Source organism: Engystomops pustulosus, chromosome 3 (assembly GCF_040894005.1).
Source record: "Engystomops pustulosus chromosome 3, aEngPut4.maternal, whole genome shotgun sequence".
NCBI lineage: Eukaryota > Metazoa > Chordata > Amphibia > Anura > Leptodactylidae > Engystomops > Engystomops pustulosus.
In genome coordinates, this window is record NC_092413.1 from 136112101 (window position 1) to 136128754 (window position 16654).

The 16654-nt window shown below is 42.6% G+C and overlaps 1 protein-coding gene across 20 annotated transcripts in view; it reads left to right on the forward strand.

The window, feature by feature from the left end:
- Positions 1–4349: 4349 nt before the first annotated feature.
- Positions 4350–16654, forward strand: part of DST (dystonin) — a 385421-nt gene continuing 373116 nt past the window's right edge. For 10 of the 20 annotated variants that reach the window (XM_072142226.1, XM_072142233.1, XM_072142231.1 and 7 more), the window contains exons 1-2: positions 4359–4669; positions 5025–5059. In XM_072142226.1, coding sequence (XP_071998327.1) covers positions 4480–4669; positions 5025–5059 — 225 coding nt within the window. In that variant the 5' untranslated portion in view covers positions 4359–4479. Of the gene's footprint in view, positions 4670–5024; positions 5060–16654 lie in introns of all 20 variants that reach the window. The other 10 variants (XM_072142229.1, XM_072142246.1, XM_072142247.1 and 7 more) reach the window with 5 other exon arrangements.

A 16654-nucleotide genomic window follows, 5' to 3' on the forward strand; every position in this document is an offset into this window, starting at 1 on the left:
CGGAGACATGGGGCAGGGGCAGCAGCACGGAGACATGGGGCAGCAGCACAGAGACATGGGGCAGCGGCAGCAGCACGGAGACATGGGGCAGGGGCAGCAGCACGGAGACATGGGGCAGCGGCAGCAGCACGGAGACATGGGCAGCGGCAGCAGCACAGAGACATGGGGCAGCATGGAGAGATCAGGGAGACTTCAGTGGAAGAAGAGGAGCGGATCCCGGACCGCGTATCTCCCGACAAGTAAGCAGATGTGCCGAACATCTGCAATCTATTCTTCACTGTGTTTTTCAATTAAATGATCCTGTGTTCACTGTGTTCACTGTTTTTATTCTATTCTTCACTGTTTTTCACATCTGCTAACTTGTCGGGAGATAATATACGCACGGAACAGTGAAGAATAGATTGCAGATGTTTGCATACATTTGCTAACTTATCAGAAGACATTCTTTTTCAATTAATTAACACATTTTATTCCCGAACCATGGTCCCTTTGAAAAATGCTCGAGTCTCCCATTGACTTCAATGGGGCTCGTTATTCGAGACGAGCACTCGAGCATCTGGAAAAGTTTGTCTTGAATAACGAGCACTCGAGCATTTTAGTGCTCGCTCATCTCTAGTAATCACTAAATGGCTCAGGGAACAAAACATAGAGACTTTGGGTCCATGGCCTTGAAACTCCCCAGATCTTAATCCCATTGAGAACTTGTGGTCAATCATCAAGAGACGTGTGGACAAACAAAAACCAACAAATTGTGACAAAATGCAAGCATTGATTGTGCAAGAATGGACTGCTATCAATCAGGACTTGGTGCAGAAGTTGATTGAGAGCATGTCAGGGAGAATTGCAGAGGTCCTGAAGAAGAAGGGTCAACATTGCAAATATTGACTTGCTGCATTAACTCATTCTAACTGTCAATAAAAGCTTTTGTTACTCATACCGGTAATATGATTGCACTTGTATTTCTGTATGTGATACAAACATCTGACAAAAACACATAAAAACCAGAGGGCAACAGATCATGTGAAAATATAATATTTGTGTCATTCTCAAAACTTTTGGCCATGACTGTGTACAACATCCCCCACCAGGGCCTAGCCTTTCCTTGGGGCCTGGAGGCAGCCGGGGCCCAGAATAGCAGAGTGGCCTAGGGTGTTGCGGTTCTTGGTATGAGCTTCGGAGGGCTGTCCTACAGCCTGGCAGGTGGTGTGTGCAAGAAATATGGAGGGAGAGGCTGATGTACTGGATCTCCCTGGGCAAACCCTGAGTGTCTGTAAGATATGTCCCTGGGTAATGGATGGGGAAGCCCTTGGTGGTAGACAGCTGTACCCAGGGATCAGACGAAGGCAACTCACGGTTCTTTATTGAACTCCCCCCGTACAGGTGGTAGTGCCTCTCCAATCACACTCCAGTTTACAATACACCCACATACACCCATAATTTGATAACATCTTACACCAATTTAACTATTGTCTTTCCAGGCAAAATCTAAAACTGCTATTGCATGTTTTAGAACTGCAACATCCGCCACTGGGGCCTATCCTTTTCTTGGGGCCTGAAGGCAGCTGGGCCCAGAATACCAGAGTGGCTGGCGATTGAGGCCTATGCTGCGCTGATGTCACTGTGCTTGGTATGTGAACCAGCGGGGTGTCCTACAGCCTGGCAGGTCTCCAGCAGATGGTATGTGCAAGAAATATGGAGGGAGAGGCTGATGTACTGGTTCTGATACTAGATTGGGAAGCCCGTGGTGGTAGACAGCAGTATCCAGGGATCAGACGGAGCCAATGTTGTGCAAATCAACTCAAGGTTCTTTATTGAACAACAGGTAGCAGGCAACGGGCCTAAACAATCAACAGCAGATTCTGGTACTGGAGTGGTCGTGGAGAGTGGTGCTCAGAAATAGTGCACCAGTCTGGTAGTAGATGCAGGCTGGGATAATTTGGTTCAAGCTTTGTCCAAACTGTGGAAGCTGCACCTCTGGATTTGAGTCTCCTGACTCTGGTCTTGGAATTGGGTTCTGTGTCAGTACCGAAGGTGTACTGCACACTGTCTCTCTGTTCACACTCAGACTCCTGTAGTCTGGACTGGACCTTGTGGTAAGAGCATGTGCTCTCAAGAGCTGGTGGTCAAGAGTGCTGTGCTTCCACTTCCCAGGGGTTTATACTTCCCCCTGGTCAGGTGGTAGCACCTCTCCAATCACACTCCGGTTTACAATATAACCATCTCATTGGTTAATATCTTATACCCATTTAACTATTGCCTGTTCAGGCAGAATCTACAGCTGCTGATTACCTGAGATCTCTTTGCATTATCCTTTGGGTAAGTTATGCAGGCTCACCAGATGGATCCTGATAGGTAGAGGGGGAGAAATAGGTGGAGATTTATCATAAATGTCTGAGGTAAAACTGTTCCAGTTTCCCATGGAAACCAATCAGAGGTCAGCTGTAGTTTTATAAACAGCTGTGCAAAAATGAAACTTGAGCTCTGATTGGTTGCCATGGGCAACTAGAGCAGTTTCTATCTCAGACACTTCTGATAAATCTCCCCATAGACAAAGTGACAGACAGAGACAGTCCCTGGAAGGCGAGTGTCATTGACAGTCACTGGATTGAGGGTGTCGGAGACAGTCACTAAAAGAGACTGCCAGAGACAGACAGTCACTAAAAGAGACTGCCAGAGACAGACACTCAAAAGAGACGGTCAGAGACAGTAAGAGAGGTAAGAGAGTTTCTGAGACAGTCTTTAGATACATATAAAATATTTTTTGTTAACCCATTCTATTTTGTTATAGATAAGAGCAGTTATTTACTATCCCGGGCAAAACACAGGGGACTACAGTGTCCCTATAATCTATTTATATAGATATAGTATGACATCATTGCACTGCCTGTTTCACAGAGAGGTGAAGTCCGTGGAGTCCAGGCCAACATGCGGGTCTGTTTCAACAGGCTACACACGATCATCTGCAGAAGACTATGGGTTACACACAAGCTATTTTGATCAGTGTAATTTGCTGTGTGTGCTTGCTGGAATGTCCTGCCCAAAGCTGAGCAGCACGAACTGAACTCTGCCAACTGAGTGTCCTCCTAGTCATTGTGTCAGGTACACGCAGCGAGTTGTACTGATCAAATTTGCTTTTGTTTAAATGGCTATAGTTAAGTGGTGTAAAATCTGGTGGGAGCTTCCCTTTAAAGAATTAGAAATACTAGGCAAGCGTGTTCCAAGAACTGACCCGTCTTGTCCAAAGGTTGTGTCTGGTATTGCAACTCCTTTGGAATGAATAGGACTGAGCTGCAATGCAACAGCTACAGATGAGTGACAGCGAATGACAGATTTATGGGTAACCCTGGGTAGCATGGTATTGTAGCTGCATCCGCATGTTTGTGCATGTCTGATGTAGATAAAAAAACGTTACACATACAATATACATTGAGGGCATGTATCATGCATTTTGTAGTGTAAATAAAGACACAACCTATGGGTTTGATAAATAGCGCAAACTATCACTGATATCTTGATGACCGGCAGAGGTTGTGCACATAATTTATGAGGTGCCCTATCACATATTTGGCAAACACTGTGCACCAGTACATGCAAAGCTTGGCTTCTGATACATGCCCCTATCATGTGTTATAAAAGGTAGGTAGGTGTTATAGATGGGTTTTTCTTTGGATACATGTCTGTTCCCAGGCTGATCACTCAGTGTGTGAAACAGCCCTTAGGTACAAAACTAATGTAAATGATGAATCAGGATAATTAGACTGCTAGAAAATAGGTAGATTAGACTGATTTATGTGTTAGATAACAGATATATATCAGATTGACAGAAAATAGATGTTTTAGATGCAATGATAGATACTTTAGATAAATGTGCAATAAATTTGATTACAATATTATATATATAGATATATAGAGGATTTATGGTTATTTAGCTAGATGGATGAGCAATACATTAATGGATATTTTAGATATGCTATAGATTTGCTACATGGCTATTTTTTCTAGACAGACAGATGCAATACATATATTGATATAGTTTAATTGCATTTCGATGTATTTTATAGACAATATATGGCTGTGTTAGGTAGATATGTAATAGAATGGTAAATTTGATTCTAATGTTTACATACGTAGACATATGGACAATGTAAGGATGTTTTAGGTAGGCAGCCATGCAATAGACGTATACTACAGCTAGATAGACACGAGGAATGGATGGATGGCAGACAGGCACATACACCCGTATGGCTCTTCTAGCTGGTGGATGGCAGCAGCCTCCGCAGCCATGATGCCTCTGCAGCACCGGGGAGGAGGGGCTCCCGTCTCCCTGCCCCCGGCCGCTGCTGATGCTGAGGTGACTAGTGAGCTGGGGACTCTGGGAGATAAAGTTTGATTCGGGGGCTCTCAGCTGATGCCATGCAGGCTGTGCTCCTGCACATGTAGACGAGGCAGCCGCCGCTGAGTCACACTGTACTCTCCACCATGATCGCCGCTGCCTTCCTGGTGCTGCTGAGACCCTACAGCATCCAATGTGCCCTGCTGCTACTGCTCCTCATGCTGGGCACCATCGCCACCATCTCCTTCCTCTTCTGCTGGCACCGCAAGCTCCAGAAGGGCAGGCACCCCATGAAGACGGTGTTCAGCTACCGGCCCCGGAGCAGAGGTAGGACATGTAAGACACCATCTTTACACTCTTCCTGCCGTGTGTGTCATGTGATGTGTTAGCTGTCACCCTGGCTGCATGGCATGCCCTGGGCACGGTGTACATGTGGCACTCCTCTGCTCACATACATCTGGCACTCAGTTCTCCAACAGGACTGCGGCAGACGTGTCTCCACCCATCCTGTAGAAAACTAGAACAAGATTACATGATGGGACAGAGTGCTGTCAGTGACAGCAGTGCCATCCCATGCCACCTGAGTGCCAGCTCACACATGCCCTTGACTGAATAGTTGTGTAAGAGGATTTCCTGATAATCCTCATCAATAGTAGAGGACTGGTCCTGATTCTGTGTTTTCTTTTTCCAGATGCCCTTCTGAGATCCCATCATTTTCGCTCAGAGGTAACTGCATCTCCCTCAATGACATGCCATGTGCCCGCTATCCCTGCACTGGAAGTTATATCCCTATCAGATCTGAAGATTTAGTTTGTCAAGTCAATTCATGTCTGTTTTTATTTGTTCCATTTCATACATGCCACACATCCCTTGAAGGTGCAACTTTCATTTTGTTCTGAGAAGAAAAAAAAATCATGGATCCCAAAAGCATGAACATGAATATATTGTAGCCACTAGAGATTAATGTTAAATTGGTGGGCAAAGACCCCTGAATTGGCACATACCTTGCCCACAGTCTCAAGCATGTGTGTTACAGCATGTATTGGAATATTTTGCCTTTTTCAATCCTCACTATAACACAAGGGGACAACGAAGATGTTCAAGATTTTCTAAAATGTGGTAAAAGTGAAAAATATAAGTGCAGGGGTGGATTTGTTATCTTGCGGGCCCAAGCACTGTTAAGTATTAGGTTCCCTTAAATAAAAACTTTGTTCCATCCACTGATGCAATTTAAAGGACACCTTTAGTACTCACTTCCCTGTCCTGTCTGTCTGTGCAGTAATGTTTGTTATTGCTTGGAATGGCCGCATTTTGAATACAACAACATTTTTAAAATATTCAAATACGCCTGAGGTACAGAGCACATCTCAGCTCTGCCAGGATGTAATTTTTGTATGGCCCCAACCATGTGTTGGCTCACTACTTGCGTAGCCGCACTGCTGCCCAGTTGTCTGCGCAAGGAATGCAATCATCTTGCATTTAGAAGATTTTCAGAGAGACGGCTAATTTGATTATTTTAAAACATTGTTTTCTTCAATACCAAGATATAACAAATTAAGATTACTGCACAAGGGGACAGGATGGGAAGGTGAAAACTATTCATCAACCATCAGTGAATCTAATGGTAGATGGCATTTTAAGTTTCATACTGCATAAACAGCTGTCAGCTGTAGATAAAATGACAAAATGGACAATCCCGATAAAGCATATGGGGTGATGGGGATCGGTATTTTCCTGGTTCCCAAAAACTGATCCTGGAAAATCTGCTTCCCTAACACTGGGATGTTGATTAAAGTGAAGTCATCACATAAAAAAGAAAGTTGTACATGATCTAGCACAAGTATTTAGAACACCAATAATGAAACTCCAGCATAGGCTCCCCCTGCCCAAATCCTGTGTGGTTTTCCAGCTAGGTACTCCTCCTTGTCAGTACAGTAACATTTTCCATGTGCAGCCATATAATAGCTTTCATTCTCATTGTTTGGTAAACTGAAAGCTGTGCTATAATTGGTTTCTATGACTGACAAAGACAGTTTTCTTTTAATACAATTTTCTGTATTAAACTTGCCCCATAAAGTGTTACTTTACTAAGATCAAATTGCTTCCATGGATGATATTTTCATTGGATGTTTCTGACTTTCATATGTAATCATTTCATATTTATATCAGTAATCTGTTTCATTTTCTTTTATGTTTATACATTATATTATTATTATAATATTTGTTATGAATTATGTGTATTTTGTATCATTTTGACATTTAAAAGCCTTGAGACAAATGTAAAAAAGAAAGAAAAATATTACATGTACAAAACATTATTGTTACTAGATGCTGAAAATCTTATAGACTTAGTCCTGCTCACCTACCTGAATGCTTTTATAGGGCAAGTGTACACCAGGCTCAGTAGGTTATGCTCTTTTATTACTGAGGAACATAATGGAAACTGAATACTGAAGGTGAACAAAAGGTTTTCCATACACTATGGGGGACATTTATAGAAAGTGTCGTTACCTCCGCTGGTTTGGTTTCTGACTAGCTGTTGGTGAAGAGATACATATTTTATTGTCTGGTGCTCGGTCCCTGCGCGATCCCCCATCCGGACTGTCCAACGAAGATGCCGCGATTCATGAAGATCGTGCGCCTGATTTCCTTCATGTGTCACTTCCCCAGTCAGGTCCGTTTGAGTTCACCTTCTTCATCCCAGTGCATGTAAGTGCATGGCTTGCGACACAGATTTAAATGTTAAATCCCGCGCGTAGTCTGATTCTGTCAGATCGTCCGATGGCCCGTCCCCTGATTTGTGTCATGTGAAAGCTGCCCCGATTGCGACACAAAACTATTGCGTGCGACACAATCCCCTGTGCGATCCCCAAAAAGTCAGGAAAACCGACGAAAATGTGGCTGTTGGACCCTTAGAAAATAAGCCCCAATACGTCTGTCCCTGCGACCATTTTCTGTCTCGAGCACAACAAATGTATGCTGCAGTCTGAGAATATGCTGAGCAGGCTGCTGAGGAGCAGCAGCAATGGCCACTGTAATAATAGCCAATTTTGTCCACCGGATTATTAGCACCCGAAATTCTACAGGTGGAGAGCTTTAACAAAGCTGAGTGAAGGTACCTATTCTGCTAGAGAAATTTTCTTTTGGTCTATTTTCCGCTACTTGCACCAAAAAATGAAACAGACACATATTAACTGTGTCGGAGTTTCCACACCATGGAAACCATTCCCCTTTTTGGAGCAGAAGCGGAAAATCACATATTTTCTGTCGCTGATAACTAATAAATGGGTTGGAATGGAGACCAGGCAGTGGGAGCACCACAAAAGAGGCGGAAACCCCATAGTAAATGTCCCCCATTGTGCTTCCCATAGGGATACAGAAGGTCGCCGTCTATCATGCTTTTGTTATTAGTAACTGTAACAATTCTTTGATTAAATAATTGAAAATAACAAAATTACATAACACTGAAGTGGACAGTGGTCCATGTGAATTGAGTGACAATCATACAAGTACCAGGCCACATTTATTTCAACAGGACTGCTGGAGTTACCCCGCTCGGACCCCGACCTAGCTACAGCTAATCCCCGTAACTGTTAAAATGGCATTAGTTGTGTTTGTGGATAAACCTGTAGTTCGAGTATATACTGTATATTGTAACTTTGCTTACTATTTGTAGCAAAGAAAGATTTCTGTTACTGTACTGTATTTGGATAATGATGGAAAAAGACTTAACTTTCACTGTGTAACAGTTGGTTGCTGATAGGTGAGAACATATGCTAATCAGTACAGGAGATATATTCTGTACAGTATAATAAGGGCCCTTTGTGCAGAATAATCAACACTGTATTAAATATAACACCAGCATAGAGTGTAATAAATGTGGGAGCTATGTAAAGTATAATACAGGAGGCGGGTACTTTTTTTTTTTTTTGGCTTTGCTGGTTATCATTTATTTTTTGTTCATGTAAGAAATACATGTAAAGACATCACTGTTTCTTTTTTTTTATTAAACAAAACACATACAAATCAATACTCCATCGTCCTTATACAGCTTTAGACAGTATACATATCATAAATATTATTACTTCAATTATTAATTTATCCTATAATCCCCTCCACCCATCTCCCCCCCCCTCTTCTTCCCTGTGCTGGTGCCTACTACAGCATAAGTCTGATTATTATTATTTAATTGTTTCTTTTTCATATTTATTTATTTGATTACACTCCATGTAACAATTATAGTTTCCATTGGTCCCATATAGTTTTTAATTTATTTCCTCCTCTGTACCATTTATCATATGCACATTCATAATTTAGCCATTCTCTAAGCCTAGGGGGTTTGTCGTCTTTCCGGTGTTTAACAATAGTTAACCTTGCAATAAAGATGAGTTTAATACTTAACTCTCTCTTCTTCCTATCTTCTATTTCCTCTACTATATATCCCAGTAATCCAAGCATTGCTGTTCTTGGTACCACTATCCCTAGTTGGTCTTCTATCTTATCAAATATCCCACCCCAGTAGTCCTCTATCCCTGGGCATAACCATAAAACATGCATCAAATCAGCATTTTCCCTACTACATCTAGGACAACAGGAGTCCCTTTTTATCCCCATCTTACACATCAGTGCTGGTGTATAGTAAACCCTATATAATATATTCAATTGTGTGCACCTGTGGTTTAAATTCAGTGAACACCGCTGCACATTTTTGAAAATTATCCTCCATTGTTCTCTAGTGATAACACCTATATATTTCTCCCATTTATCTTGGCAAACGTGAAATGAATTCTGATCAATAATATTCTTTAAAAAGTGATATATCTTTGCTAGATTTTTTGTGTGCCAATTCCATATTCCATTCCATATTCCATTCGAATTTTTTTTCCTTCTTCAGTGCGTGAGATATTTGCATATATCTAAATAAATCCTTATCCGTGAGTAACCCTTGGTTTACCCACCATTGAAATGGGGCCCCAATTCCTTCCCTTCCAATTTTGACACCTCTAGTAGATTAACATTTCCAAATAGTGGTGTACATTCAAAGCTCCCTTTGACTCCTAGTATGTTCCTAAAACCTGCCCAACTATTAACCAGCAATCTTGTAACCGGGATTCTACGGAACTCTTTATTATTTAACTGACCTGATTCCAGTAAAGAGAATAGAGAGTCGTAACTACCCTTCACCAGCTCCGTTAGTGCTAGGAAGACGCCATTCTTCTTATTTTCCGCAATAAATTGGATCTGAGCTGCCAGAAAATAGTGAAAAAAAGAAGGAAGGGCTAAGCCCCCTTTCTCTATTTCTCCATAGAACCTCCTGCTTAATACGGACCTTCTTCCTTCCCCATAGCAGCTTATTAATTATGGCTCTTATGAATCCAAACCATTTTTTCTCTAACCAGCAGGGACAATTGCTTAAGACATGAAGAAGCTGAGGCAATATTATACTTTTCGTTAGTACTACTCTTTCTGCTCTTGTTAACGGGAGACTTGACCTGGTATTAATTTTTAATTTGATCTTTGCGAATAAAGGAGATAAATTCAGAATGGGATAATCTTCTATCTTTGGGCTGATCCGTAGACCTAAATAGTCAAATGTATCTGTCATTTTTAGTTCTAATGCTTCAGGGCTCCCCGGTAGTAGTCCTCCAACGGGGTCATACTCGATTTCTGCAGATTAATCTCGAACCCAGATACTCTACCAAACTCCCTAATCACTTTCAGAGCCCTGGGGACTTTCAAAACCAGAAGAATGTCGTCTGCAAACAACATAATCTTATCTTGACTACCTTCATATCCCCCTCCTGCAATCTCTTTCATTTCCCTTACCTTAGCTGCTAAGGGTTCAATAAATAGCGCAAATAGTAAGGGGGATAAAGGGCACCCCTGTCTGGTGCCTCTTGTTAAAGGGAAAAAAGGAGAATGATCTCCGTTAACCTTAATACATGCCCTGGGTGTTTTATAGAACAATTTTATCTAGTCCACAAATCTAGTCCCTAATCCAAACTTCACCAATACCTCCCAGAGAAAGGCCCAATCCACCCTGTCAAAGGCTTTTGCAGCGTCCAATGACAGGATGGAGCGGGACCCCCCCCCCCCGACCCAATTGCATGCCCAGAAATAGCCGTCTGATATTAGCTTTCATATTCCGCCCCATAATGAACCCGCTCTGGTCCTCATGGATAAGACGGTTAGCCAGAAGCTTGGCCATCACTTTGGCATCGGCATTTAACAGTGAAATGGGCCGATATAAGTCAGCATCAAGTGAATCTTTGTTTTTTTTATGAATTAATACTATGATAGCCTCATACCATGATTCTGGTGGCATCTCTGCCTCCTGTGCTTTTTCCCAAACTTTAACTAAAACTGGTAAGAGAATATTCCCAAAACTTTTATAAACCTCCAATGGTAACCCATCTAGTCCCGGGGAAACCTTGCCTTTTTTTTACTTCCACGAAACTCTTTCTTTTTTGTAGAGTATGCCTAGAAAAATCAGGGTAAAGAGCCACTTTTGACCCCTCAATTGTTAAATCCTTTAACTCACGGGCTCTCCTTAAAATGGTATCCCAGTCCCTAGAGAGGACCGTTTTACAGATTAATGTTCGGGGAGAGTTACCAGGTATATGCGGGGTACCAGGGATCCTGTGTGCTTGTTCTATATCAAAGTTTTCCGATAGGTGTTCCTTCCCAATAATCTTCACCAACCAATCTTTCACAAAATTCACCGGGTTCGGACCTTCAGCCTTCTCTGGTACCCCAACAATTCTAATATTGGATCTTCTAGATCGATCCTCTAATGCCGCTATTTTATCTTTTAATTTTTCGTTCTCATGACTGAGATCATTAGTTATTTTTTTAACTGAGCCCATTTCTTTCTCGAACTTTTGCACCTTTTCTTCTGTGGTCTTCTGTCTATCCCTAACTTTGTTTAAATCTTCCCTTAACAACGACATCTCGTTTCTTAAACCTCCGACTTAATTCAACTATTGCTGCAATGCATGACTTGATAGACACTAAAATTTCTTTTAACATTGGATTTTCCCCCCCTTCCCCTGAATCCTCTTCTAATTGTATCTAGACCCTTGAGGTTTATTTTTCGCCTTTTTGAAGTTCACTTGTTTGTACAGTGGGCATCGCCCGTGTTTTCACTGGGGGGGTCTTCCATAGTTTATCCAATTTGGCTGAATTCTCACCCTTGCCACTACCTTTTTCTTTCGGGGAGCCCAAAGACTTCCTTGCTGCATTTTTAGGTCCCATTGTTCCCTTTTCCCACTCTCTTAGCCCTCCTCCTTTACTCTTAACGGTATATATACACAGCCACCAGTTCTTAATATATATCGCAGATCAGTATCCTATTGGTTAGACATCCTATCCGTTTACAGGTTCTTAATATATCACAGATACATAACCTATTGGATAGTCAGCATATCCGTTACCAGTTCTTACTATATCACAGATAAATAACCTATTGATTAATCAGCATACCCGTTACCTCTAGGTCAAAAAAAAAAAAAAAATGTGCGAGATACGATCATATAAGTCTAATATAACGTAGAGAGTAGTCTCGTATCCTACTGTTCATAATCATAGTCAATTACATAGGGCCAAGTTGGAATTTTGAGCAATAAAGCACTGTTTTCCATCCGATCTTTTAACAAAGTTCCTCAGCTACCACACTTTTTATCCCCCACTAATTGGCAAGGAATTAGTTAGTAGAGGCAATATTAGTAGCAGTCAATTAATAGGAGTTAGGGGAAGTTTCTCGCCTCTCCTTCAAGATAGGCTCCTCCTTAGTCCAACATCCAGTTAGTAATAATAATGTTAGTAATGATAAGGGTGGTAATAACAGTTAGTAGTGGCTAGACTCGGTTATCCACATCTCGGCTTGCACTTAAAGATAGCCTTATCCATATACTAACAGACTGTTAGCACACTGTTAGTTGGTACACGCAATAATGGCGGGCAACAATGTTAATAGTTATTAAGCTGAGTGCCAAACCAGCAGTTGGTACAAAGTTAGTTTACCACCATTTCCAGCTAAGGTAGTAAATGGGTTTATCTCACCAATCCCGCATCTTCTACCGGCTTCCAGAATAACGGGCTTCTACGGGTCCATCCTATATCGTCGTCTTTTAAGGCATAAGGGGCTCCAGGTAATATTAATCCTCCAGGACAGGCTTCAGGCTTCAAGGTCCCCCGCTGTGTGTCGCAGACAGCCGCTGGATCCAAGCGCCCTCCCGCGTCATCCACTGGCTGCCTCCACCTCCTGTTATCGGTGTCGCCACTGCAGCTCCTTGCCGATTAAGTGACGGACCCTCGGCCCCGCTCTCCACAGTCACGTCGCGTCGCTCCCCCGACCTCCGCGGCTCCACTGTCGGGTCCTACCCCTTATACTAGAGGCATCCACCCTCTAGTGCAGCCATCCGTCCAACGGAGGGGCTTCTCCTACATGCGGGACGGCTACGGCTGTGTTGCAGCGATCTTTCCTCCTTACGCTTTTTGCCGCGGAGACAGCAGACGAGGGGAACCGTGCGGCATGACTTGCGTACTACGTCATGCCGTTACGCTTCCTCCAGGAGGCAGGTACTTTAATATCGGCACAGAAGCCTTGTAGCATATAATCAATACAGGAGTTATATAGGAGCTGTGGATAGTAAAATAGAAATAGGCACTGAAAAGAATAATCAGTGATGTAGATGTAGGTGCTAGTACCAGAAATATCAGTAGCAGGATGTCTCCCTACAGTATTTTCTCTCCTCCCAGCACATCCACACTTGGGCCCAGCAATATTTTGCTTATGCGCAGAAGCTCACATAGCTAGCGGATCCACAGTTAAAATAAGGAGCCATCAGTAAGCATCAATAGTTAATCTCCGCAAGCACGGCTATGTAAGCATCTGTGCATAAGCAAGATATTGCAGGACCCAGGAGGTACCAGAAGTGGGGAGGATGAGCTAAGGTGCAGGACAGAGAAGCAGTGTAGTGGGGGTTGCAGGTGGGAATAAAGGCGAGAGTATAGAGCCCTGTGGTGTTATGCTTATGGCTCCCAGAGCACTCACAAAACATATCATGAGACTATTTTCAAAGAACTCTTTTTGCATGGATGGAACAGTTGACTTTAAAAACAAGTGTGGATGAAATTTGTTTTCATAGCCCTACATGACATGACAGTTAGTTCTGGAAGTTGGATCCAGGTGACAGATTCCATTTAAAGCTATTTATTAGCCAGGTGTATTAGCAATAATCTCTCCACTCAGGACATGGACTAACAGGCTGTTGTGTGTCTACATATGCACAACAATAACTTAACTTTACCAGGGTAAGTACAAGACCCTAAAAGGGTCTTACCTTGGCAAAGTTTTTGTAGAGACGCCGGGACCTGCCAACGGCATAACTTAGGCTTTCCTGTGGGTAAGTACTATATTTGGGTCTTGTACTTACCATAGTAAAGTTGGGTAGTGCTTTTATGTGCTGCTAACCATGCAGAAGCTGGCTGGATAAACACGACCGACACTGGTCGCATTCACACAACCATATGGGGGACGCATGTACAGCCGACGGTAATGGCCGCACGGAGCAAGACAGTGCAACATACGCGCGGTACCATACCACTCTGTTCACGGGGAAAAGATAGGACTTGACTCGTATGCTGTGCATTTCTATGGAGAGGGGAGGGATCACGCACTCCTCCTCTCCATCATGCCGGACATAACCATAGGTTCGAGTAAATTCAGGCCTAGTATATCAGAAAATTAATGTTACCTCATGGGAAGAAATGATGAAAGGTAGTGATATAAATTCCTTAGTTTGTTGCAGAATTAATATAAATATAGTAATTAGAATGTCTGAATTAATGCTGCAAGCAAATTAATAAAATATTATAGGATGAATCATTAACTACCCAAATCTGAAACTGATGACATGTCATCTGAAACTCAAGATGCTTTTAATTTTATAGTATTAATGTTGTTTATGTGCTATAAATCTCATCCAGGAGACGCACTTTGCAATATCTCAGCAGGTTGTCTGTTGCTTATAGCTACCAAGATTCAGCATTTCTGCAGGTTATACAGTACATGGTTTTGTGAACTACCTTTGGTTGAATGTAAAGATGGCACAGAGATCAAGGACAGATTATTTACTAACTGCCACTAACTACTTTTTTAATATACAGGAATTCCAGTGAGCAAACATTATTATTATTCTTATTATTTATAGAGCACCATTAATTCTATGGTGCTGTGCAATCAGTAAGGGGTACACAAAGATTACATTAACACAGGTGCAAGTACAAAATGCAAAACTACAATGATCAGTAGACAAGTGGGAGGTGGTCCCTGCCCTTGGGAGGGGGGGGGGGGTGAAGACAATAGGTGAGGGAGCAGTTCAGTTAATGTGCTTTGTAAGCGAACCCGAACAGATGATTTTTCAGGTTACGTTTGAAGGTTGGGAAAGTGGGGGACAGTCTTACACATTTTGGTAGATAGATGCAGAGTATGGGAGATGCACGGGAAAAGTCCTGGAAACGGTTGTGAGGAGAGGGGATGGGAATAGAGTGAAGCTGAAGGTCCTGAGAGGAAGAGAGATTACGTGTGGTGTGGTATTGCCTGATGAGCTCAGAGATATATGGATGGGACATGTTGTGGATGGATTTGTATGTCCTGATATTTTAAATTGAATTTGCTGTGCAGTAAGCAAACAATGGAGAGACTGGCAGAGAGGAGAGGCAGGAGACAGATGGATTAGCCGGGCAGCAAAGTTTAGGATAGATTGGAGGGGTGTTAGAAATTTAGCTGGGAAACCACAGAGAAGACGGTTGCAGTAGTCCAAGCGAAAGATCATAAGGGCATGGACTAGTAATTTTGTGGACTCTGGATTGAGGAAGGGTCGGATGCAAGAGATGTTCTTGAGATGGGGGCGGCTGGTTGTAGTAGGGGCCTGTATGCGAGGTTTAAAGGATAAGGCAGAATCAAAGATGGCTCCAAGTCAGCGTACTTTAGTGACCGGGGAGAGTGTGGAGCCATGAATTGTGATGGTTAGGTCTGGTGGGCTGGATTTGTTAGGTGTAGGAAAGATTATAAGTTCTGTTTTTAAATTTTAGAAAACGGGAGGAACAAAAAGGAGGATATGGCTGACACTCTGGAATTCTGGCTAGAAGAGAGGAGATATCTGGACCAGAAATATAGATCTGTGTGTTATTTGCATATGAGTGGTATTGGAAGCCATGGGACTTAATAAGATGTCCCAGGCCAGAGGTGTAGAGGGTGAAGAGCAGGGTTCCTAAGACAGAGCCCTGAGGCTGAGCCCTGATAATATGCCAGTGCAGTGGTATTTGTGGTAGATATCCACGGAAATGTGCACATTTTTCCAACAGACACAGCAAACACAGTCCTGTCACATACTGTAGATCTGGGGCATGCTATGGTGATAAAAGATCCAGGGCTCGAACCCCAATGCATATGTAACGCTAGGGTTGGACTGGGGGACCAGAGCCCTACAGTGAAATTGATTTTGGGGGCCCACCTACTGCTACATGGGAATGTACATTTTTTGACCACACTGAAACAATGGGACAGATTTATCAAGCTGTCTGAAAGTCCGAATATTTCTAGTTGTCCATGGCAACCAATGACAGCTCAGCTTTCATTTTACCAGTGCTCATGAATATTTTGAAGGGGAGCTGTGATTGGTTGCCATGGGCAACTAGAAATATTCTGACTTTCAGAAAGCTTGATAAATATGCCCCAATGTGTTTTCATTACGCTTTGAAATGCATTGCAAACACATCATTAATAATAATGGATAAACTGCAGATATGTTTTGAGTTGTCTTTTCCCATTGTGTTTGCAGTGCTTTTTAACTCGCCCCAACTGCCCACTGATAAAAGATGTCTTTAGGCATTTTCTACTGCTCCTGCACTAATCACGGAAGTAGGACACCATACAATACATATACCTTTCATATGTTTTTTTATGCCTGATGAAAGCTCCAGTACGTAGCTTAAACGCGTTGCAACATATATATATGGAATACCTTTCATATGTTTTTATGCCTGATGAAAGCTCCAGTACGGAGCTGAAACACGTTAAACATTAAAGTCCTCCTTTTGAGACGAGACCCTTGACATTCTTCATTCATTGAGCGCCGGTCCCCCATAATCCTCCTTCCAAACGGGATCACACACATTCTCTCCCTCGATGAAGTGATTTCCTGGATCCACTCGAGACGAGGCGAAAGCTTGGACGGGCTGTCATTGTTTCATCCTAAAGGCTCACACTTATCTGGGACCAGGTGAGAGACTTTACCGTGTCTATACACACGGTAC